At 43.0% G+C, this 25,099-nt stretch overlaps 1 protein-coding gene across 1 annotated transcript; it reads left to right on the top strand.

Annotated features, from left to right (window-relative positions):
* The first annotated feature begins 6,502 nt into the window (after positions 1 to 6,502).
* On the top strand, positions 6,503 to 24,393 carry GEMIN4 (gem nuclear organelle associated protein 4). Its single transcript, XM_040336780.1, has 3 exons — positions 6,503 to 6,763; positions 13,112 to 13,162; positions 20,698 to 24,393. The coding sequence occupies exons 2-3, from the start codon at positions 13,153 to 13,155 to the stop codon at positions 23,874 to 23,876; spliced, it is 3,189 nt and encodes a 1,062-aa protein (XP_040192714.1). The 5' UTR covers positions 6,503 to 6,763; positions 13,112 to 13,152; the 3' UTR covers positions 23,877 to 24,393.
* Positions 24,394 to 25,099: the final 706 nt, after the last annotated feature.

Here is a 25,099-nt window from a genome sequence, read left to right as displayed (position 1 = left end):
CCAGTCCCGAAGACCATACCCGGAAGCGGCGGAGAAGATCGCTCTCTAAAACGGTAAGTACAGCTTCGATTTTAAAACAACTAGCCGATTCCCCTAGACAAAATGAGCATGAATCTAAGGTTAAAATTTTTTATTTCCGGGTAAACTTCCACTTTAATATGGTGTCAGGATGATTAAAGCACATTAATTTTATTATTATATTGTAACATAAAATTTAATTGTTAAACTCATCATAATGCAGAATCTGCCACCAGATGCAGCTTGCCAAAGTGCCTGTCACCAGATTGTCACATGCCTCCAGATGCAGATTGCCACATGCCACAGTCACATGCCACCGGATGCAGATTGCCACATGCCACAGTCACATGCCACCAGATGCAGATTGCCACATGCCACAGTCACATGCCACCGGATGCAGATTGCCACAGTCACTTGCCAGATGCAGATTGCCACATGCCACAGTCACATGCCACCGGATGCAGATTGCCACAGTCACTTGCCAGATGCAGATTGCCACAGTTACTTGCCACATGTCACCAGATGCAGATTGCACATGCCACTGTCTCCTGCCTCCTATATGCAAATTGTCACTAAGCACAGTGAGTTCCGTGTAAGAGAGAACAGTTGTGATGCGGGGCGGGCAGTGGGACATGATGTCATCTCTCTGCTCGCCTGCTTCACCCCCAACAGTATACCGGCTGGCAGTGGAGTAAAATGTAAATGCAAGTACAATGAATTACTTACCCGAGAACGAAGCCCCAGCAGCCGTCCTCGTCTCCCCAGCAGCCGTCCTCGTTATTTCCGGGTATCGCAGCTTCCGGCGCTGTGATTGGCCCAAGCCGCGATGACATCACTCCCTCATATGAGCGCAGAAGTTGCCGGGAACGGCATATCCGTGCCATTGCTTCAGTTGGCTTAAAGGGGTTGTAAAGGTACAATTTTTTTCCCCTAAATAGCTTCCTTTACCTTAGTGCAGTCCTCCTTCACTTACCTCATCCTTCAATTTTGTTTTAATTTTCCTTATTTCTACTGAGAAATCCTCACTTCCTGTTCTTCTGTCTGTAACTACACACCGTAATGCAAGGCTTTGTCCCTGGTGTGGAATGTCGTGCTCACCCCTCCCTAGGACTACAGGAGTGTCAGGACACCCACTAACACACAGCTCCTTTCTCTATCTGCAACGTAGAGAGCCTCCTGACTCTCCTGTAGTCCAAGGGAGGGGGCGAGCATGACACTCCACACCAGGGAGAAAGCCTCACATTACTGTGTGGAGTTAGACAGAAGAACAGGAAGTGAGGATTTCTCAGAAGAAATAAGGACATTTAAAAGCAAAATGGAAGGATGAGGTAAGTGAAGGAGGACTGCACTAAGGTAAAGGAAGCTATTTAGGAAAAAAAAATGTACCTTTACAACCCCTTTAAGTGCGCATGTGCCGCATGACGTCGGCACATGCAAATACAGGGATATCTCCTAAACCGTGCAGGTTTAGGAGATATCCAGTGCAGCTACAAGTAAGCCTTAGTATTGGCTTGCCTGTAGTTTAAAGTGGTTGTAAAGGGTTTTCAACCACTTTAACTGTGGGCAGCTGAAGCTGCTGCCTGTTCACTTCCTGGATTTACACACACACACACACACAAAGGTCTTTGCAGCTCTCATTGGCCCTCTTATGACTCATCTCCCCTCCCTTCCTGGCAGTCTCTCACAAGAGTGAAAGAGAGAGAGCTGTGTATGATGTCATAAGCCTAGGCTTTTTACCAGACAAGAAACAGGAAGTGGGTCGTATAAGATATTTACTGGCAGAAAAAAAAATGTTTTACTATCCAAATTTAAAACAACAACTTTAAAACTTTGACAATAACACCAAGAAACTGATTGGTTCCCATGCACAGCTGCACCAGATTTTACACTCTCCAGTTTTAGTAAATGAACCCCACTATTGTTTGTGTGACATTCGTAAAGCAAATTGTTTCTATATAGACCCCTTAAAACCTTTATAATATCATAGACAGTAAGTTACAGCAGCACATATACCAATAGTTGAAAATCATTTCCCAGCAGCTAAAGTGCAGGATTCTAAAAAAAAAATCCCAGGTTTAGAATAAAGACTACTAGATTTATTAAACTCAGAATTCTGACTTTTAATCTCAGAGTTTTTTTATTTATTTTTTAGAAAATGGTATATTTTGTTTTTTGACAGTTCTACTTATTTTTCTCTTAAACACTTTTTATTTTGCATTTACCTTAATCACTCTTTACCAAAACAAAAACAAAAAAATGTTTACATTCTCCTGTCCCTAATTCCTCCTTTATCACATTAAACTTTATTTTGTTTTAATCTATTCTTATGCTATATCTTTGTTACGTTGCTATCTACCTAGACCTCATCCTGTTTACCCCCCTCCCCCAAAGAAAGAAAGAAACCTGGCGATACCGGTTTAATCTTAGGACAGTGAAATAATAAACAGATATGCTAAGAAGAAGAAGAAGAGAAAAAAAAAAAGATAGTTCCTCCCTCTGCCCTCTCTCCTCCCCTCTCGGTTCCCCAGTCTCTCCTTTCTCCTCCTCCTGGCGGCCAATCTGATCAGATCTCCTTTCGTCTAATCGGGTGATGGGTCTCATGACCCGCTTCCTGATCGGCCGGAAGGAGAATCAGTGTGACAATTAGGGTTGCTGCCTGTCCAGGATTCACCCCATACAGTCTGGGTTTTGAATCATGTGTCCGGGTTTAAGGCAGAGTGAAACCCGGACACATTGCTCAGACCTAGCTGTGCTTGCACAAGTAACCAAGAGAGTCACCCACAAATCTGTTGCTGTCCGGGAGTTGTGTCGGTTGTCTGGGGGCAGGTTGGGCATCGATGGGGGACAGGGCGATGATGTCAGCAAGATCAATTTGGCCACACCCACTGTTTTCTGTGGCACGATATGCGCACCACATTACTACTATCCTTGAGGGCACCGAAAGGTGCCCCAGGCCTCTAAAATTTTCGGGTTTGACTTGAAGAAAAGGTGGCAACCCTAGTGACAATAACAAATATTTGTCCACTCTATCCAAAACTAAATAAAAATAAAAAAAATTGGCTAGAGATAGGCTTTAATGGGAAGTCAGGCAATAAAAGAGTAAAACTTTGATCATGGCCTTCCTTAGAACTGTCAACACAAAAAAACTGCAGGGATGGCCCATAATAAAAGTCTCTGATATAACAAGTCATTATTTATTTGAAAAAATAAATCAAAATACTGCAAATGTCTCAAACGTCTAATGTTTATTTCTTATGATCAGAAGCTCCATCTCCATCCATTTTTTTTAGGAAACTACCACATTATGAGCACTAGATGGAGCTGACAATTATAGGAAAAAAGCATGTTAGACACATTAACCACTTAAGGACCACTTCACGCCGATATACGTCGGCAGAATGGCACGGCTGGGCACATCCACGTACCCGTACGTGATTCCTTAAGCCCAGCCATGGAGCCGCGAGTGCGCCGCTGGCGGCGCGCTCACTACCCAGCCGAAGCTCCAATTTCAATGGTCCCAAAAATGTGTCAAAATTGTCCGATGTGTCCGCCATAATGTTGCAGTCACGAAAAAAAAATGCTGATCACCGCCATTAGTAGAAAAAAAAAATATTAATAAAAATGCAATAAAACTATGCCCTATTTTGTAAACGCTATAAATTTTGCGCAAACCAATCGATAAACGCTTATTGCGATTTTTTTTTACCAAAAATATGTAGAAGAATACGTATCGGCCTAAACTGAGGGAAAAAAACGTTTTCTTATATATTTTTGGGGGATATTACAGCAAAAAGTAAAAAATATAGCATTTTTTTCAAAATTGTCGCTCTATTTTTGTTTATAGCGCAAAAAATAAAAACCGCAGAGGTGATCAAATACCACCAAAAGAAAGCTCTATTTGTGGGGAAAAAAAGACGCCAATTTTGTTTGGGAGCCACGTCGCACGACCGCGCAATTGTCTGTCCCGAACTGTAAAAACCCCTTGGGTCTTTAGGCAGCATTTTGGTCCGGGGCTTAAGTGGTTAAAACGATGCAGTGCCAAATCGCAAAAAGGGGCCTGGTCCTTTACAACCCCTTTAACCTCGAGCCAAATTATGTTTTTGCTCTAACACTAGTAGCACACTAGAGGGTGCTACACTTTACTTTACTTCCAAGACAGGCTGTGTGTCTCCAAAGACACACACAGTGCTGCTCAGCGCCATCCATTCTCCCTCCCACAGGACTTGATCGACAGCAGCAGCAGCCAATGGCTCCCACTGCTGACTCTGTGTCCTGTGAGGAGAGAGAGCCCAGCGTAGCTGCAGACAGGCACAGCACTGGATCAAAAAAGGACTTGGGTATGTATAAAACTTCATTTAGAGGGATGGTAAAATGTGTGGTTGAGCCACGTTTTTGCTGCCCGCCAACTGCCCTCCCGTTAAGCTGCAGTAAGAGAGTGGATACCCTGCGCTGCCAGGTGTGCGTAAATGGTAGCTGCTGACACGGCTTATTCGAAAAAGCAAAACAACCAAAAAAATACGTATGTGTAACGCTAAAATTAATAAATGAATATCAAAATACCAAAAAATGTGTATAGTAAAAATTAAAACACATATATCATTAATAAATGTTAGACACAAATTGTGAAACATGTGAGATTCCTCTGTAGCGAGGGGTGACAACAGTGCCAACTGGCACGTGAACTGATGCACCTAAGGTGGTATCAAACATAAAAACAAAGTGACACCCCAGACGATGTGCTTTTGACCACGAAACGCGTCGGGAGGACTCCACTGTCGCCCCATTTACATGCAAGAGCTCTTTTACTTCCAGCCAAATGTAAGTTTGTTAGCTGTGAATAAACACGTATTTTTTCTTTTATACGGAGTTACGCTATGTGGCCACTTCTCTTTATTTTTCTCTATGCACCACTAACACACTGAGCCAATTGGTTTTGGGATACCAACATCAGTATAGCTTCCGGCTTACTCCTGGGGACCTATTCCATATAAGGACCTACCCACCAGTTGGACCTACGCTTCCTGCCAAGGATTGCTGTTTGACAATCGTCATATAAAGCCTTGACTGACCTCTTTTGGCATATGCCACCAGTGGTCAACAAGTTCCGGTAAGCCTGCACTTTTTCCGGTGATGGGATTGTCACGTTAAAGGAGTCACGCTTTTTCTATTTATTCACCTTTTCACTTGAATGACTTGTGGATGTTGATGAACTTTGCTACATACCTCGGATCATCACACTTAGGAGTTTTTGTTGGACTTTGTTTTTATGTTTGATACCACCTTAGGTGCATCAGTTCACGTGCCAGTTGGCACTGTTGTCACCCCTCGCTACAGAGGAATCTCACATGTTTCACAATTTGTGTCTAACATTTATTAATGTTATATGTGTTTTAATTTTTACTATACACATTTTTTGGTATTTTGATATTCATTTATTAATTTTAGCGCTACACATACGTATTTTTTTCGTTAAGCTGCAGTAGGCAAGCACTCTGAATTCTACACATTTAGGCAATCAGGGAAGCAACCCAAACATCCCACAACTGAGTGCACTGCACACAGCTGCAGCATGTTTGTCTGCAAAAATGGGGTTAAAACAGGCGGTGAAGAGACAGCACATTGCTTCCTCACCACTTGCCAGTAAGCTCTAAAGGGCAATCTGAATGCAGTGCCCCCTAATCAGTGATGCCCATTGGTGCCACCTATCAGTGCCCAACCATGCCCATCAGTGTCGTATATCAGTGCCACCTCATCTGCACTTATCAGTGCCCGTCAGTGCAGCCTCATCAGTGAAGGAGAAAACATACTTATTTACACAATTTTATAACAGAAACAAAGAAAACATTTTTTTTTCAAAAATTTCAGTCTTTCTTTATTTGTTTGGAAAAAATAAAAACCACAGAGGTGATCAATGACCACCAAAAGAAAGCTCTATTTGTGTGAATAAAATTATAAAAATTCTGTTTGGATACAGTGTAGCATGACCGCGCAATTGTCATTTAAATAGCGACAGCGCTGAAAATTGGCTTGGGCAGGAAGGGGGGAAGTTCCCTGTATAGTGGTTAAGGGGGTGTGTCCTATGCCTAACTACTTTTTCTAATAGGTGTCCCTCATTCCCATCTCAAAAGGTTGGGGACGTATGTGTTTATACTTTTCTGTGTGTGTGTATATACAATACAAAAACTGAAGACACGCCCACCCTCCCTTCTTCCCTATCCACTTATCACTATCCTGGGGTTTCTAACTTTTCTCTGTGTACACATCGTACGAGAGACTAAAGACACACCCACCCTTCCAATCCACCAATCACCAGCTCCTAAGTATTGAGGCGCCTCCAGATGACATCACTAACTTTCAGAGAGTACGAGAGACTAAAGACACACCCACCCTTCCAATCCACCAATCACCAACTCCTAAGTATTGAGGCGCCTCCAGATGACATCACTAACTTTCATTTCTGTCTTTAGGTCTCCGTTTCATCGGCCATTTTTGAGTGGATTACAGAGCTCGGGAATAGCGTGGGCTTCAAGAAAATGTCCCCTATAGAAGGGTAGAGTTGTGTGAAGTGCACATTTCATACAGAATTGCTTCTCACTGCTTTCTCCTCGCCGTTAGACGAGTGTGTATGTGTGCTCCGTTCTCTGTCAGAGTGATATGTCTCCTCTGAATAATACCTGAGGATTGTCACATGTGTCTATAGACCTATTTCCAGCTGTACCTACCTGCCGGGGACAGTCTGACACCTGTAAGTAGCACCTTGTGTAGCTTCTATGTCCTGTGATATTGATTAACAATGTGTGTGTATAGTGAAAGGTAGAGTTATATAAGTGACCCCAGGATAGAAAGCAGAATGAAGTGCACTGTAGAAGCAGGGTCCCATTTTACTTGCAGTGGTACACTCCGTATTAAAGCACACCTGTCACTTCATGGTCACATGGAGGGCAGTGTAAACATTATCATTCCATACACAAGTCTGAACCCACCTGAGCTATCCCGCCAGGAGGCTGTCAAAGCGGACAGCCAATCATAGGTGGGTGAAGGCATTCCCTGCAGCACATATACAAGGGGTGTGTATGTGCAGGTCGGGGGAATGCCCCCCCCCCACTTATGATTGGCTGTCTGCAGTAACAGCCTCCTGGCTCCTTTGCGCTATAAACAAAAATAGTGCGACAATTTAAAAAAAAATGCAATATTTTTTTACTTTTTGCTATAATAATTATCCCCAAAAAAGATCTAAAAAAAAACATTTTCTTTCCTCAGTTTAGGCCGATACGTATTCTTCTACCGATTTTCTATTAATAATTATTTTTTTTTACTACTAATGGCGGCGATCAGAGTTTATTTTTTTATTTTTTTCGTGACTGCGACATTATGGCGGACACATCAGACAATTTTGACACATTTTTGGGACCGTTGTCATTTTCACAGCGAAAAGTGCTATAAAAATGCACTGATTACTGTGAAAATGACAATTGCAGGGGGCGCTGAAGGGGTTAAGACCTCATGTGTTTCTAACTGTAGGGGGGCGGGGCTGGACGTGTGACGTCAGTGATCGTCTGTTCCCTGATATAGGGAAAGATGATCACTGACATTGCCACAATGAAGAACGGGGAAGGTGTGTTTACACACGCCTCTCCCCGTTCTTCAGCTCCTGAGACCGATCGCGGGACACCGGCGGCGATCGGGTCCCGCGGGCGTGGTCACGGAGCTTCGGGCCGGGTCGCGAGCGCGCTGCGGGCGGCGTGGTAGAGTTAGTGGGGAAAAGATGCTGCATCCACCTAGGTAAGTATAAATATGCAAAACAAAAGTGTGTCCTTCTCTTTTAAAGCATTGCACCTAGGATCAGCAGATTGCAGATACATGAATCCTTCAAACACTCAGTATGCTGTCTGCCTATACCTCCAATAAGGGCAGACGGTTACTAAATGGCAGGAAGATAAATTAACTTCCTTAAAGGGGTTGTAAAGGTACAATTTTTTTTTCCCTAAATAGCTTCCTTTACCTTAGTGCAGTCCTCCTTCACTTACCTCATCCTTCCATTTTGCTTTTAAATGTCCTTATTTCTTCTGAGAAATCCTCACTTCCTGTTCTTCTGTCTAACTACACACAGTAATGCAAGGCTTTCTCCCTGGTGTGGAGTGTCGTGCTCGCCCCCTCCCTTGGACTACGGGAAGGTCAGGACACCCACTAACACACAGCTCATTTCTCTATCTGCAATGTAGAGAGCGTCCTGACTCTCCTGTAGTCACCTGTCAATCAGCTAGAGATACCTCCCCTGTCACCTTTTTTTTTTCTCTTGGTGTCAAGGTGATTCCTGCTGATAGCAGAACGAAGCAGCAGACAGAAATGACACTTATGCCGCGTACACACGACCGTTTTTCGGGTTGTAACAAATGACATTTTTAATGGTCTAGAGCAGGGATATGCAATTAGCGGACCTCCAGCTGTTGCAAAACTACAAGTCCCATCATGCCTCTGTCTCTGGGTGTCATGCTTGTGGCGGTCAGAGTCTTGCTATGCCTCATGGGACTTGTAGTTCTGCAACAGCTGGAGGTCCGCTAATTGCATATCCCTGGTCTAGAAAAAACAATTGTTTTTTCAACCAGATCGTTAAAACGGCCTTGCCTACACACGATCGTGAAAAAAAAATGCTCTAGCAAAGCGCGGTGACGTACAACACGTACGACGGCACTATAAAGGGGAAGTTCCATTCGGATGGCGCCACCCTTGGGGCTGCTTTTGCGGATTTCGTGTTAGTAAAAGACGATTTGCGCTTTTCAGTCTGTTACAGCGTGATGAATGTGCTTACTCCATTATGAACGCTAGTTTTACCAGAACGAGCGTTCCCGTCTCATAACTTCTGAGAATGCACGTTTTTTTCACATCGTTAAAGCCCTCACACGACCATTTTTTACGACGTTAAAAACATAGTGAAAAATTAGAGCATGTTCTAAATTTTTAATGCCCATTTTTTACATCGTGAAAAATGCTCTGGAGCCCACACACGATCGTTTTTAATGGCATTTAAAAAAACTTACTTTTTTACAACCCGAAAAAACGGTCGTGTGTACGCGGCATTAGTGCTGTGGGTTAAGACAAGTACACACTATAGGGGATATGCTTTGTTCATATTTCATGTCTGAGGTTTACAACGACTTTAATTGAGAACTACAAGACATCAGCTAGACTGACTGATGGTACTTGTAGTCTAATTAATTCATAGTAAACTGTGAATGCATGAGGGCTGTGTGAATGGAGCCCCATACAGCCTTACTGGTTTAAAATTGTGACCGCAGGTGTGGGGAGATGATCCCCACCTTCTGTCACAGAGGAGCGAGCCCTGGCAACAGGAGGTGGGTGAGAAGAAGGGGGAACACAGGAAGCGCCATTGACATTCCATACAGAAAAGGGTTGACTGTACCACACATCCCTAGACTCAGCACCCAAGCGCAAGAGAATTGTTTTGTGATTTTTGGATTTAAGTAATAGAAGATTGGTGACAGAAGTGCTGCCAATCGGTGCCCATCAATGTTGCCTGTCAGAGCTACATATCAGTGCAGTCTTATGAGCACACATCAGTAAAGGAGAAAAATTACTTATTTAGGCAGGAGCCACCTTACTGTAGTATTAGAGCACAATTTAATGGCAAAGTAAGCAAAAAGGATTAAGATTAAAAACAGGCTTGTCTATATATGGTATCTCTCCTGGCGTTCAGGACAGACATCCACGCGTTGTGTAGATGGCAGGGGCCCGACTTCCTGGTGGCCACAGGACCAACAGCGGACTCCCTGCCATCTACACAACGCGTGGATTTTGATTTTAATCCTGTGAGTGTTATAGCTTACTTTGCCATTAAATTGTGCTCTAATACTACACTCGGGTGGCTCTTACCTAAATAAGTAATTTTTCTCCTTCACTGATGTGTGCTCATGAGACTGCACTGATATGTGGCACTGATTGGCAGCACTTCTGTCACCAATCTTCTATCACTTAAATCTAGGGGTGCAACGGATCAAAAAACTCACGGTTCGGATCGTTCCTCGGATCAGATAATTTTTCAGGTCGGCAAAAAAAAAAATCCCCCCCACTGTAATATCCACATCTCCCCCCCCCCACTGTAATATCCACATCTCCCCCCCCCCCCCCCCACCCCACTGTAATATCCACATCTCCCCCCCACACTGTAATATCCACATCTCCCCCACTGCAGTGGCGTCGCTAGGGTTGGTGTCACCCCCCCACCAACTATAGACCCCCCTCCCTCAGTGCAGACTAGAGGTAGACCGATATGGGTTTTTCTCTGGCCGATGCCGATATTTGGAAATTGGGGCGGCCGATGGCCGATATGTGTTGCCGATATTTTAGGCCGATATTTTAGGCCGATATTTTTTTTTTTTATTTTTTTTTTTCCCCTCATCTCCAAAAACCTAGGGTGGAGAGGAGATAATTGTTTAGGGTGGAGTGCAGCCTGTCAGTGCCACATCAGTGCAGCCTATCAGTGTCCATCAGGGCCACCTCATTGGTGTCTATCAGTGCCCACCAGTGCCACCTCATCAGTGCCCACCAATGCACCAGTGCATCACATCAGTGCCCACCAGTGCATCACATCAGTGCCCACCAGTGCATCACCTCATCAGTGCCCACCAGTGCATCACCTCATCAGTGCCCACCAGTGCATCACCTCATCAGTGCCCACCAGTGCATCTCCTCATCAGTGCCCACCAGTGCATTACCAAGTCATCAGTGCATTACCAAGTCATCAGTGCATTACCAAGTCATCAGTGCCCACCAGTACAGCCCAATGTCATTCACTGCCACCAGCGGAGCGCTCCAGGCTCCATTCCATCTCCCAGTCCCAGCACAAGAAAGTTTTTTAATGTCCCTGGCCCCGACGTGCTGCCCCGCCTCTGCCTACAATCCCCAGAAGGCAGAGCGGGCCTGTAACAGCCTATCGGCGGCGGCCGCTGCCAACACCCTCCACTCTGGACTCCGGCCCGCGCTGCATTCTGGGATTTGTAGGCAGAGGCAGGGCGCGCAGCATTTCAGGGGACGTTTTTTTTCCCCAGAGTGGAGGATGTCGGCCGCCGCCGATAGGCTGTTACAGGCCCGCTGGTTGGCTGCCGCGCAGGGCGCAGGGTGTACCAAGATGGCCGCGGCTCCGGAGCTAGGCCGAAGCCGCGGCCTTTCCTGATGCTGTGACCGCGGCGGGAATCCGCGGATTGCCGCCGCGGTCACAGCATCAGGAAAGGCCGCGGCCTCGGCCTAGCTCCGGAGCCGTAAAAAAAAAATAAAAAAAAATCGGCCTAATTTGGAAAAAAATCGGCCGATGCCGATTTCTCCAAAACGGCCAAATATCGGCCGATATATCGGCCTGCCGATATATCGGTCGACCTCTAGTGCAGACCCCCCTCAGTTACAGACGCCCCAGTAGTACACCCCCCCTCAGTGCAGGCACCCCTCCAGTAGTAAAGACAGTAACCCCCCCTCAGTGCAGACACCCCCCCAGTAGTACAGACAGTAACCCCTCAGTGCAGACCCCTCACCAGTGCCCCTTACAGACCTCAGACAGCGGTGTCTCTCGAGTGCGGGCTTCTCCTCCTCCTCTGTGGGTGTAAACAGAGAGGAGGGCCGCTGCCGGGTGTACCAAGATGGCCGCGGCTCTGAAGCTAGGCCGAAGCCGCGGCCTTTCCTAATGCTATGGCGGCAATCCGCGGATCACATAGTGTGCCAATCCGAAGGGGGGGTGACCCGTTCGGATCACGGATCAATGGTGATCCGTTGCACCATTACTTAGATCCAAAAATGGCAAAACAATTATCCTGCACTTGAGTGCTGGGTCTAGGGATGTGCGGTGCAGTCAACCCTTTTTTGTATGGAATGTTAATGGCCTTGCTGCCCTCCTCAGAACAATATGTGTCCTTTGAACTGTAACGTATAAGAAGGCAGGGCACACGACCTTGTGCATTGCCAAAAATAATTTAAATAAGGGCAAAAACAGCAATGGTTATACTCCCATAAAACACGTGGTATACAAGCATATCAAGGCAACAGCACAAGCGAACACTTTCTCTTAGGTCTGTACTTAGAACCGGAGATGCCAGAGGACCAGACAGTATTGCAGGGTGGCCAATGCATTTCAAGGGTGGACCCTCCTACTTAGACCCAAAGCGATTCATTTTATTACCTGAATCCACCCGGTGTATGATCTCCACATGCAAACGTGTCCTTTAAGCCGTCATATACAGTGCAATCCCGTCACCAACAATCTTATGCTCTTTCTTAGTGACGGGCTTGCACTGTATATGACGGCTTGAAGGACACATTTGCATGTGGAGAAGATTGGTAACATATCATAAATTTCTCAAACTGTTAAATGGGGTACTGGAAAATAATTTATGGCAAACATATATTTTTTTTTTTTTAAGTATTATGTTGATTCTATATGAAATATGCCGAGATCACTTATTATTTTGAAGTATCATATTGCATATTGATTTGCTGGAAAGGAAGTATTGTGCGGCACTGTTTAGGTATATTTGTCGATCATTGGTGTACATGGGAATTTGTGTTGGCAGCAATACACATAGAGGTTGATTTACTAAAACTGGAGAGTGTAAAATCTGGTGCAGATCTGCATTGAAACCAATCCGCTTCCAGGTTTTGTCAGCTTATTTAAACCAGCTGAAGTTAGAAGCTGATTGGCTGCCATGTACAGCTGCTCCAGTTTTAGCCCCAGGTCACACCTAATGCACTCCGTCAGTGCTATGTCATGCGTGGCTTGTCGACATTTGTGCGATTTATCATGCACATGAAGTTGGAGTTGCACCTATTTGAACGGTCCCATAGGCACAAATAAGATGTGACTTGTCGTGATTTTAAACTGTCAGATTACATGACAAGTCGCATCGGTGTGACCGGGGGACTTGGTAAATCAACCCCAGTGTTAAATCTCCACAGTGAGTTTTTATAATTGTGCTCTTAATTAAAAAAAAAAAAAACTTGTTAAAGGAGATCATGCACTTGGAGCCTATGTTTGTGTATCTAAAAACAGTTCTAGTGGTATTAAATTAATATGTAATGTCATTTTTGCTAGGTTAACACTTAAATGATGCTTTAGAGAAAAGTCACCAAACTATGGATTTCGGTAAGTTTTTTTTTTTTCTTTTTTTTTTCCTTATTTCTTACTTGTAGTTTAAAGCTGACAAGACAATTCAATGTGTGTTGCCTGTCAATTCAATGTACATTCTTCTTTAGAATTATCAAAATTATGTAATGCAATGGCCTATCTGAACAATCAATCTCTTTTGTAGACAGTCGGACGTGTCTTTTTATTTATTTTTTATTTTATTTTTTTATCTTTAACCTCTTTACCACTGGGCTTGTTTTTCAGATTCTGTGTTTACAAGACTAAAACAGTTTTTTTTGCTAGAAAATTACTTAAAACCCCCAAACATTATATATATATTTTTTTCTAACACCCTAGAGAATAAAATGGCAGTCATTGCAATACTTTTTGTCACACCATATTTGTGCAGCAGTCTTACAAGCGCACTTTTTTGTGAAAAAAATCACTTTTTTGAATTAAAAAATAAGACAACAATAAATTTTGCCCAATTATTTTATATATTGTGAAAGATAATGTTACGCCGAGTAAAATGATCGTAAAATCTTGATAGGCGACGTTTAAAAAAATTCTACAGGTTGCATTTTTTGAGTTACAGAGGAGGTCTAGGGCTAGAATTATTGCTCTCGCTCTAACGATCGTGGTGATACATCACTTGTGTGGTTTGAACACAGTTTTCATATGCAGGCGCTACTCGTGTATGCGTTCGCTTCTGTGCGCGAGCTCGTCGGGACAGGGCGATTTAAAAAACATTTTTGTTTGTTTTCTTATTTATTTTTATTTAGTTTATAATTTTTTTACACTGAAATAAAAAAAAAAAAATTGATCACTTTTATTCCTATTACAAGGAATGTAAACATCCCTTGTAATAGAAAAAAGCATGACAGGTCCTCTTAAATATGAGATCTGCGGTCAAAAAGACCTCACATCTCATTTTTAGACTAAAATGCAAAAAAAGAAAAAAAAAAATTGAAACTCATTTTTTCAAATGACAAAAAAAATATGTTTCACTTCCGCCCAGCAGAGCTATGGGGACGGGTGAAGGAGATTTTTCCCTCACTTGCATCCCCAGTCAGCTGCCGAACGGACCCGATCGCCTCCGCCGCTACCGACAGCTCTGGTAAGCGGCGGAGGGCACGGGAGAGCGGTGGGAGGGGGCCCTCTCCCGCCACCGATAACGGCGATCTCGCCGTTATCGGTGGAGACCGCCGTTATCGTGTACAGGACCGCCCACTGAAGAGATGGATATCTCGGTTGTAGCAGCAGCTGCTGCCGTTACCGAGATATCCATCTTTAAAAAGAGGACGTCTTTTTGACATGGGGCGATGGTCAAGAGGTTAATCAGATTGTAACATGTTTGGTTGTCGTAAAGCTGAATTCAAGAAAACTAGCTAAATGTGCCATTTAAATATACTATATGCAGTGCTCGGCATAAATAAGTACACCCCCTTTGAAAAGTAGGATTTTTTTTAAACAATAGCTCATGGAGCACAAGAACAATTTCCAAAATTTGGACAAAACTGAGTTTTATAGAACATTTGTTTTAGCTCATTACATGAAAGTAAGGGTAATGATATAACTTCAATTACAAAATCTTCAGTTTTACTCGAACTAGTTGATGCAAAAAGAATACACCACACAACAAAAACTACCACATTTAGTATATTGTATTATCTCCATGATTTGTAAGGACAGCACCAAGTCTTCTAGGCATGGAATGAACAAGTTGGCAACATATTGCAACATCTATCTTTTTCCATTCTTCAAGAACAACCTCCTTTAGAGCCTGGATGCTGGACGGAGAGTTGTGCCTTCAGAACTCCCCGTAGCTGTTCAATTGGGTTCTGATCAGGAGACATACTTGCCCATTGAACCACTTTCACCCTGTTCTTCATCAGAAATGCAACAGTGACCTTAGATGTGTGTTTTGGATCATTGTCATGTTGGAGGGCACAAAGTAATAGTAGCATCTTCTCTTTCAATATAGAGCAGTACATCCGTGACTTCATGCTACCATCAATGAAATGCAGCTCCCTGACACCAGCAGCACTCATGCAGCCCCACAGAAGGGCATTGCCACCACCAAGTTTCACTGTAGGCACCATGCATTTTTCTTTGTACCTTTCATCTTTGCGACACCATACAGTTTTGAAGACCTCAAAATCCCAGTAGTCTTCTTCATTTTCAGCATGGGCTCTGGCAAATTCTAGGCAGACTTTTTTGTGCACTGGATTTAGGAGAGTCTTCCTTTGTTTCCCATGACACAATACGACATACACTGCAGAATAATGGCATGCATGGGTGTTGTCTACAATCACCCCAGTTTGGCTTTTCTACTTTAGCTAACTGCAGTGAACTTGTATTGCAAATTTCTTCAACACTTCTCATGAGAAAAGCTCCAGTCGAGGTGTTGACTTCTGTGGATGTCTCTGTGACATGGTTGCAGTTCCATCTTTGTTAAATTTTTGTATCATGTCATTATACTGCGGTTGGTCGGCACGATCCCGCGAGCCGTCGTAGCTGTACGCCGGCTCCTTTGAGCGGGATAGCAGGCGCCCGCTGCACTGCGGGGGTGCCGAATGCTCATGGCCAGCAGTCTCGGGCACGAGAGGGAGAACAGGGGTGTGTGTGTGTGTGTGTGTGTGTATATGTGTGTGTGTGTATATATGTGTGTGTGTGTGTGTGTGTGTGTATATATATATATATATATATATATATACACACACAAACACATTCCAGTTCTGTGAGGAGAGAGAGATTGTGAGTTCCTACAAGATGAGAACCACAATCTCTCCTCTCCTATAGTCAGTCCCATCCCCCACAGTTAGAACACACATAGGAAACACAGTTAACCCCTTGATCGCCCCCTAGTGTTAACCCCTTCCCTGCTAGTGACATTTACACAGTAATCGGTGCATTTTTATAGCACTATTCGCTGTATTGTTGTGAATGGTCCCAAAAATGTGTCAGAAGTGTCCGATCTGTCTGCCATAATGTCGCAGTCCCGATAAAAATCGCAGATCTTCGCCATTACTAGTAAAAAAAAAATATTAAACATTTCATAAATCTATCCCCTCTTTTGTAGATGTTTTATAACCTTTGTGTAAACCAATCCATAAACGCTTATTGTGATTTTTTTTTTTTTTTTTTTTTTTTATTACCAAAAATATGTAGAAGAATACATATCGGCCTAAATTGAGGAAAAAAATTTACTTTAAAAAGAAAAAAAATTAGATATTTATTATAGCAAAAGGTAATTTTTTTTTTTTTTTTGTTTTCAAAATTGTCGCTCCTTTTTTTTTTTTTTCTAGCACCAAATTTTTTTTTTTTTTAACTTGTAAACACCAAATCTCAAAACAAGGCTTGGGGCTGAAGTGGTTAAGGAATATAGTATGGTTACCGCCCTGCCTGTAGGTCGATAGGAAAATTCAGGTGCAACAACAGACTGATTATGTAATTTCTCTGCTCTCTCCTCATCCCATTAAGTTTCTTGTCAGAACATGGGATTGCAGCACACCTAATTGGCCCCAAGCAGTGTCTTCCCTCTATCAGACTGCTGCTGTACGGGTGATAACAAGAGGCTGATATCGGGTAAATTACGGTACCTTGAAAATACATTACAGCCCAACCTTGGGAAATCTGAAAATTCTTCATTGTAGTGGGGCTGGACCTGCACTGCTAGAGTTAAAGGGTAACTCCACTTTTGCGAGGGAAAAAATGTTGCGAATAAAAAATATAGTGTAAACAATTGCGACACAAGTGATATTGTAGTTAAATGTTATTAAAAATGACCTTTCCTTTTCAATCTGCAGCTCTGTAGTTTTCTCTAAATGAAATATGGCTAACCTGGAGTTGTTCTGTACGCAGAGTGTGTACTGGACACACCCCAGAAACATAATTTCCTGCTTTTGTGATTGGCTCACTGATTTTCCCAGATGTCTGCCTAAGATACAAGTCAGATTTCAGGCATCCCCTGCAACAAAAATGTAATTTTTGGTGAGATATTCTTCATCAGTGCTCTGCAGCTGCACAGCTGATTGATAATTATGAATCCACTCCCATTAGACCCACTTGGCACAGAGGAAAAAACAGGGATTTCTTCAGAATAATAAAAGGTAGGAATCTGCAGCAAGTTTGTTATAATCCTTGCAATGTACACAGATTACCCAAAGAGGAATGCTTTTTTTCCCAACAAAAGTGGAATTATGCTTTAAAGTAGCTAAAGGCAAAACTTTTTTTATTTCATTTTGGTTGAAGGAAGTGAGGGTTTATAACCCCTGTTGTTTTTTTTTTTTTTTTTTTTTTTTGCCATCTCCCATTGGGGAGATTTCCCTTAGCTGAAACAGGGAGTGAGAGGAAATCATTCTTCCAAAGTGAGGGAATCCATTGTTCTCATCATAACTTTAACATTAGAAGATTTTTCACTCTGTTACTGTGCTGGGGACAACCGAAAATGTGGGCTTTTCTCATACTTTCACTTTTGATGGTAACGGTAAACAGAACAAATGGAGAAGGTGAATCTTCCTAATGGGGGCACAGACAGCAGTAAAAACTGACACGTGTTCTAATCCCAATTTTGCACTTCGTTGTACTTTAACTGCTCATTTTGGTCTAGAGCAGAGTAAAAGTACTTTTAGGGCTTTATCATACTGGGCGTACAACACTGTACACCCATGCAGGGCCATGTTCATCTTAATAGTGCTATCAAGTCATATTTGTCAGGTATTCAGCATTTTCGGTCCCTACAGGCGCCTGATAGTCCATCCGTTTTTGCAGCTCACCCTCTGAAAGCCGTGCTAAGGGGTATTCAGAGAACCCAGGGGTCATCTCCGTTGTCTCGTCAACCTATCACCGGGCAGATTTTCCGAGATTTTCCAGATATTCTGTCCACTTCCCCCTTTGGTGCAGGTCTGTTTGGTCCTCAAGGCGACTATCCACCTCAGTTTCTTTGGGTTCCCTTCGACCCAGGGAGGTGTCCAAAGCTATCTGTCATGCTCCTGTGCTGCTCAGAGGGAGTCTTTCCAGATTCCCGGAGCATTATGAGTTGCAGCTCCCCAACAACAAGACCAGGCCAGGGGTTTGTAGTGAAATACTACCAGACGCACAACGGTTGGTGCCCGGTCGAGGTGCTCGACTCTCTTTGCAGGTTGTTCGCAACCACACTCTTGGATAGTTCCTTACTCCCCTTCCCTGCGCATCCTATCCCTTCGAAGCAATTTGTCAGTTATGTCAGGATTCTTCTTGCCAAGCTGCATCTGGATCCAAAGCGCTTCTCTGGACATTCTTTCAGAATCTGGGCGGCGTCTGCAGCTTCTAAGCAGGGGGTCCCTTCGTATATTATCAAACACATGGGGCGCTGGAGATTCTCCTGCTATAGCAGATACATTCCCGAACCTCACATTGAGGTTCGTAGAGCATTTGCCACCATATTGGCTTAATGTCACCTGTTTCAATAAAGCTGTCATTTACCCATCTCGTGTCTTTTGCCCTCTTTTAGGCGTGCCGTCCAGCTAGGCCAAGGCACACCACAGGCCTTGGTGGTTGGGGTCACTACGTGTTACGGGTGAAGACTCTGACTACAAGTTAGAAGGCTGGCCGGAGGAGGAGGAGTCTGGGGTAGTATATATCCTCCCTCCTCTGGCATGTCCCTCGCCAGCTCGTCTTCCTGGTTCCCACCCTCCCGGCCCCCTTTTTCAGGTGATATGCATCATTCATTCCTCATACTCAGGGTATGCCCTCTTTTAGGCGTACCGTCCAGCTAGGCCAAGGCACACCGCATGCCTTGGTGGTTGGGGTCACTACGTGTTACGGGTGAAGACTCTGACTAAAAGAGTAAGTATCATGTTTTATGTTCTAGGTGGATCATCATGTCCCATAATAGTGCAGAGATGATGGTAGCACAATGGACCATAGTTCACTTCTTCTTTTTTTTTTTGCTTCTATATACATGAAAAAATGCAGAACATTTTAAAAATAATAAAAACATAAACACATTTCTGTTTGAAAATTTTCAAACAAATAATCATTCTTCATATATTTAGGCCAAAATATAGTCTGCTTCATTTATCTGGTAAAAAATAACCCAGATCAGTGTATATTATTTAGGACCTTTTCACACTGGGGTGGTTTGCAAGCGCTATTGCGCTTAAAATGGCGCCTGCAAACCGGATGCTGTTTCTTCAGTGTGAAAGCCCGAGGGCTTTCACACTGGAGCGGTGGTGCACAAGCAGGACCGCTCTAAAAGTCCTGCTAGCAGCATCTTTGGAGCGGTGAGAGGAGCGGTGTGTTTACCGCTCCTTCCCATTGAAATCAATGGGAAACTGCGGCTTTATCGCCGGCAATGCACCTCTGCAGAGGCGCATTGCCGGCAGTATTAACCCTTTTTTGGCTGCTAGGGGGGGTTAAAACCGCACTGCTAGTGGCCGAATAGCGGCGCTTTACCGTCACCGCACCTCCCGCCCCAGTGTGAAAGGGACCTTAGTCTGTGTGAAAGACTATGGTGTGTGTGTGTGTGTGTGTGTGTGTGTGTGTATATATGTGTATATGTGTATATATGTATATGTGTGTATGTGTGTGTTGATCAATCCTGATGTATTGACTGCCTATCTCATTTCTGGAGGCCCTTAAATGTTGGCAGTGCAAATATCCCCCAAATGACACCTTTTTGGAAAAATAGACCGTGCAAGGTATCTAGTAAGAGGCAGGGCAAGTTTTTGAATTTGTAATGTTTTTCTCTCACAATTTTCTGGTGATCAGGGATTTTTTTTTCTTGGTGATTTGCTTGTTGCAGCGATGATCACAGTAATGGGAATTGTTTGAACAGCTTTCAATCATGACTCATTGTTTACTATTGTGTTGCTGTGATTGGCCCACAGCTATCACGTGGTACAGGGTGCTGTAATTGGCCCAGGTACCATATAATCACTGATGACCAATCACAGATGACACACAGTAGTAAACAATGATGTCATGGATTCCATTCATGACTGTTGCCCTGTGATTATGGTACATTGCGGTGCCTGGGGGAGCCACCAGCTAGCAGTAAATCTACTGGTAGTGGTCGGTAAGTGGTTAAAGCAAACCTTTTAGTTGCTTTCCATTCTCTAACCCCTGCATCATTACAGGAAGTGAAGAAATCTGAAAGAGGCTGTGGCGTTAGAATAGAGCTATGGTAAGACATGCAGACTGCCAGAAATGGGAGTATAATAGCTCTTCTATATCAGGGAACTTTCATTTCAGTTTTACGTAACCTGATCTTACTTGGGTTTTTATGATGTTCTCTTCTCAGTACTTCTGTTTCCCCCTTCAGGTGTTCCTTCTGTCCTTGTAGCTACTCCCACTAACTCCCATAAAGTAACCATATCTATTCATTAATATTTTGTGTTCTTTCATAGAGACTAGCAGATGTTTTGAGATCCGCTCTGATTATGTAACATGCAGTTAGACAGGTTCTTCCATATTTATTCATGGTCTATTAAGTATAGAATTATAGAAACAATATAAACATTATCTGTGGTAAGTAAATCCCTATGTGTTTTTTTATTTTTATTATACAGGATATTGGAATGTATGTGAACAAACAGTTGTTCTCCAAGGAGCACTGTTTCTAGCAGAGAAACTTGCCGTAAACAAATCCTTACTGGAATTTAAGAAGTCTGACTGGCCTCTCATTGAAAAGCCAATAACTGATGTTCTAAAGGAGATCAGCTCAGGTACCTGGTCACAAAGCCACGGATGGAGGAAAAGAGCCATCGCTATATTTTGGGCCAAAATAATTTCTTGCCGGTCACAGCTGTCCCAGGATGCTGAACTGGACATCGAGAGGAAGTGGAAAGAGGATGTTTTTTTTCCAGTGGGAAACATGATGCCAAAAATAAATAATACATTTCTGTATGAACTGCTGAAAGCTACGAAGGCAGCAGATATATTTGCAGAGCTGCTCTTGGCACTGCCAGCAGAGTTTTGGGTGAATGAAGTAGCCTTGTTGCTAGACCATCTTTGTGATGAACCATCTATAGAGGATGTGACTTTCTTTCTGGATGTGTGGTGGGAACTAATGAAAGGTTATAAGCACAGACAGGATGAGACTGTTGGGATATTTTCAGCTGTTGCATGTCAGTACTTGTCTAAAACAAATGATGAACTTTTGCCAAGCTCAAAAAGATTTAAACCTGACCCTGAGCAGGTTTTACCTCCAGATAATATTCTTACAGAAATTACGGATAGACTTAATAAAATTAGGCCATACATTGCTAATGCCAAGGTGAAGTGCTGCACAATTGCTAACTTGGCAGACATGTTATGCTCCTCTGCATTCCTAGAAAAAGAGTCCGGGCATCTTCCCGTAAGGCAGTACTTGGAGAAACTGGTTGCTGTCCTATGTTTTTGTAATACTGGAACCAAAAACCTCCATCCCCAAAGCTACCTCCCAAAAACTATAAGGGAAGCAGAGAGAGTTGTTCAGAGTGGAAACATAGCTTCCAAATTCAGATTATCAAAAGAGGCTCAGCACTTTAGTTTAAATTTACTCCAAGATCTGCTTCTTCAGTGGGGAGAAGAACTGCAAAATTATATTAATAACAATGAAGATATTGGGTACGAGTGTTACAGAATGAACAGCAGCCTAGCATCCTTGCAGAAAATTCTGTTTGCATTGGAATGTCCAGAGCAAAGGGAGAATGGTTTAGAAATGGCAAAGTATATCGCCAGCCTACAGGAGAAGACTGCAATGGGTCTAATAAAGTACACAAGAAATGACACTGATGCAATGGCAGCCGTTGCCATGAACATAATTAAGGATAAGATGGACCGCTATGAAGAAGTTTGCGATTTCTTTGCTTCAGAAGTTGCCTGGGCATTTACTAATTACTGGTTCAATTGCCTTGATAAGAACAAGGAACTGTTTCGGGATGCAGACCTGATTTTTAAATTGCTGGAAACGGTGGATAAAGCTACATCAGAGCAAAGCAATCAAAATATCAAGCAAATTGAAAAGTGTGCCAGTATTGTTTTAGATCTGTACTGTGATCTCCCTTTAGAAAAGATGAATAATGTGCTTCTAAGAGTGTTATGTAGATGGGGAAAAAAAGGGCTGTCTCATTGTATGATGGCATTTACAGATCACTTTCAGGAAGAGCTCAACATGACATTCAATCAGATCTCCCGGAAAGTAACAAATGACAACCCAGTTGCTAGAGTGGCCAGACTGGCTCTGTTGCACCCTGAACAAGTGGTCAGCAAAGCATGCCACATTGCTGTGACCAACCTTGGTGCTCATGTCTTTTTATCAAAGATACTGATTTCACTTCCTGCCTTAGGTTTTAGGAATTCTAATAACACAGACTCATTAATCTGCCAGTGCTTGATGGAAACCTGCTGGGGTAAACTTTCCTCAGATAAGGAAGAAAGTCAATTTTTATACTTGCTGACTTATTTAATGGGATCTTCTGAAAATGCAGAGAATAACGCAGCATCTCTACTGCAGCCATCAGACGTGGTAAGGACATTTGTTCTTCCATACCTACTTGATGAATGTGTTCATTTGAATTCCTGTTTGCATATTCTTCAAAAGGCACTTGGTGTAGAGAATCCAATAGATCCCTCTGGCAAGCACTGGGTTCTCTCCTGCTCACCATTTCCACTTATGATGTCTCTATGTAAACTCCTCAATAGCTATAGTAGGTGCTGGCAGCATTCTGATCAACCATATTGCCTTACATTGGAATCCAAAGAGTTAATCATTGAAATTCTTACTCAGATATATATTTTTATCTTGCCAGAGGCTGATAATAGTACAGAAACTTGGAATAAGTCACTCTTCTGGCTACACAGAAAAATGGAGCACTTAGATTGGGTTGTACGGTTGAGACTGAAGCCAATATTTGGAAAGCACTTTAAGTATGAAGTCCCGGCTTCTTTGTTTGAGGTTTGCAAACTTTCAGAGGACGAGTGGACGCCACTTCACCTTCCAGAGTATGGGCTGGGAACAGGTCTTTTGGCTTGGATGGAATGCTGTTGTATATCAAAAGACATGAAAGACCAAATGCTGTCCCTTTTGTGTGTCAACATAGAGGACCCAGAGGAGGTCAATTTTTTTAGCAAGGGGTTCTTGGTGGCCATGGTTCAAGTCCTTCCTTGGTGCAGTTCAACTGAATGCAAGCTTCTCAGTCAAGTTGTGAGGACGCTCCTTGAAAAACAACTTCTCCATGTGCCATATACTCTTGAATATGTGCAGTACATGCCTCTTCTTAACCTCCGTCCATTTGCCTACCATCTGCAGTACTCTGTCCTCCTCTTACGAGTTTTCCAGCTCCTCTGCAGCTCTAGCTGTTCTAATTGGCTTACCCTTGATGGCCAAAAGCATATTGCAAGGCTTTACAGTGGCTGTGTCTCAGATATATTGGATGGGGTTAAAAAGCAGTTGTTGGACTGTAGTCTTCAGTTGCAGAAGGAACAGAACGAAGCAGAATTTGTTCAGGAGGTTTTGTTCATTTATAGTCAAGTATTCTGCCATGTCCTCCATATTATAGCAATGATGTTGGAAAACACATGTGAACCTCTTTTCTTTTTGTCCCTTGAAATTCTTACCTTGTATGAGACCCTAAGAGCTAGTGATACTTCTAAAAACAGCTTGCTCAGAAAAGCAAATGATAGGCATTTCTTAAAGTCCATCACTGAGGGCTTGAGTAATGAGCACCATCGGGCCACTCTGATGCAGAAAATTAACAAACTTTAAACAGCAGGTGATTGAAAAAGATCTGTAAGTGTACAAGCTGAGAACGATTACACAGACCAATTTAAACCAGCCATGGAAAATGATAAGGCATAACATTTGCTTTACCTCATTTAGCATATGCACATTACACAATAAAACTTATGACATGGTTTATACTCCTAATGCAAGCAAAGCACGCAATCAAACCAATGTCTGATTTAAATACTACATTATAACATCCAGTTCAATAAATATGTCAGTCACACAAGAGCAATACAATCATTTGTTCTAATTACAGAAAGGTTTTACCTTTTAAAGATACCTGTATGGGGAATTATGCCATTGCCGACCTTCCTTATGAAAATAATAGTTCCCTGTTTCTCATTATGATCCAAAGGCTTCAGTACATTTTCAGTCACTGACATGGAACAAGTATGCCGGTTAGAAGCTCTGACTTGGGCTCCTTTCACACGGACGGACCGTTCAGGTCCGCCTGTCAGTTTTGACGGCGGACCTGAACGGCCGCTCCATGCATCTCTATGGAGCGTTGGATGTCAGCGGAGACATGTCCGCTGACAGCCGATCCAATCTGATCTGCTAAAAACAGACGTATAGGGATACGTCCCCATCCATCCATATCGGATCGGGTAAGATCTGATGAAAGCGGACACGCTATCCGTTTTCATTAGATCGCTCCATTGGAGACAGCGGCGCTGCACAAGCCCCTCCCCACTCAGTGAGCAGAGAGGAGCTTGTCATCCGTTGGCTCAGCGGAGATCTGCGGACAGATCTCTTGCTGAGCTGGTGGGAGCAGACGGACTCCGTCGCCTAGTGTGAAAGGAGCCTTATGCTTTGCTTAAGTGTTTTCAGCCACAAACAGCCTGTCAGCTAGAATTAAGAAGTTAAGCATAGGTTAAACCCATATTTCTGTCTTTTGAATGACTCTTTATTTTTTTGAATGACTCTTTATTTTTAACATATTACTTAATTTAGCTTGTTGGGCTTCTTACGATTAAGTTTCTACTGGCTAATTATTTGATTCGCCAGGCTTTTTTTTTTTTTTTTTTTACTTTGAATGACTTTGTTATGAATACCATGCACTGTTTATTTCAACTTGTTTGACTAAATAAAATATTGATACCTGTGAATGTTGTTATTCAAAATTACAACAGTCATTTTATTTGCAGTATTTAAATTAAAGTGGACCTTTTTGCCTTTTCACTAAATATCACATCAGCAGACAG

Source organism: Rana temporaria, chromosome 2 (genome assembly GCF_905171775.1).
Source record: "Rana temporaria chromosome 2, aRanTem1.1, whole genome shotgun sequence".
NCBI lineage: Eukaryota > Metazoa > Chordata > Amphibia > Anura > Ranidae > Rana > Rana temporaria.
The sequence above is the reverse complement of the archived record's forward strand: the minus strand, read 5'-3'. Positions and strand labels throughout refer to the sequence as shown.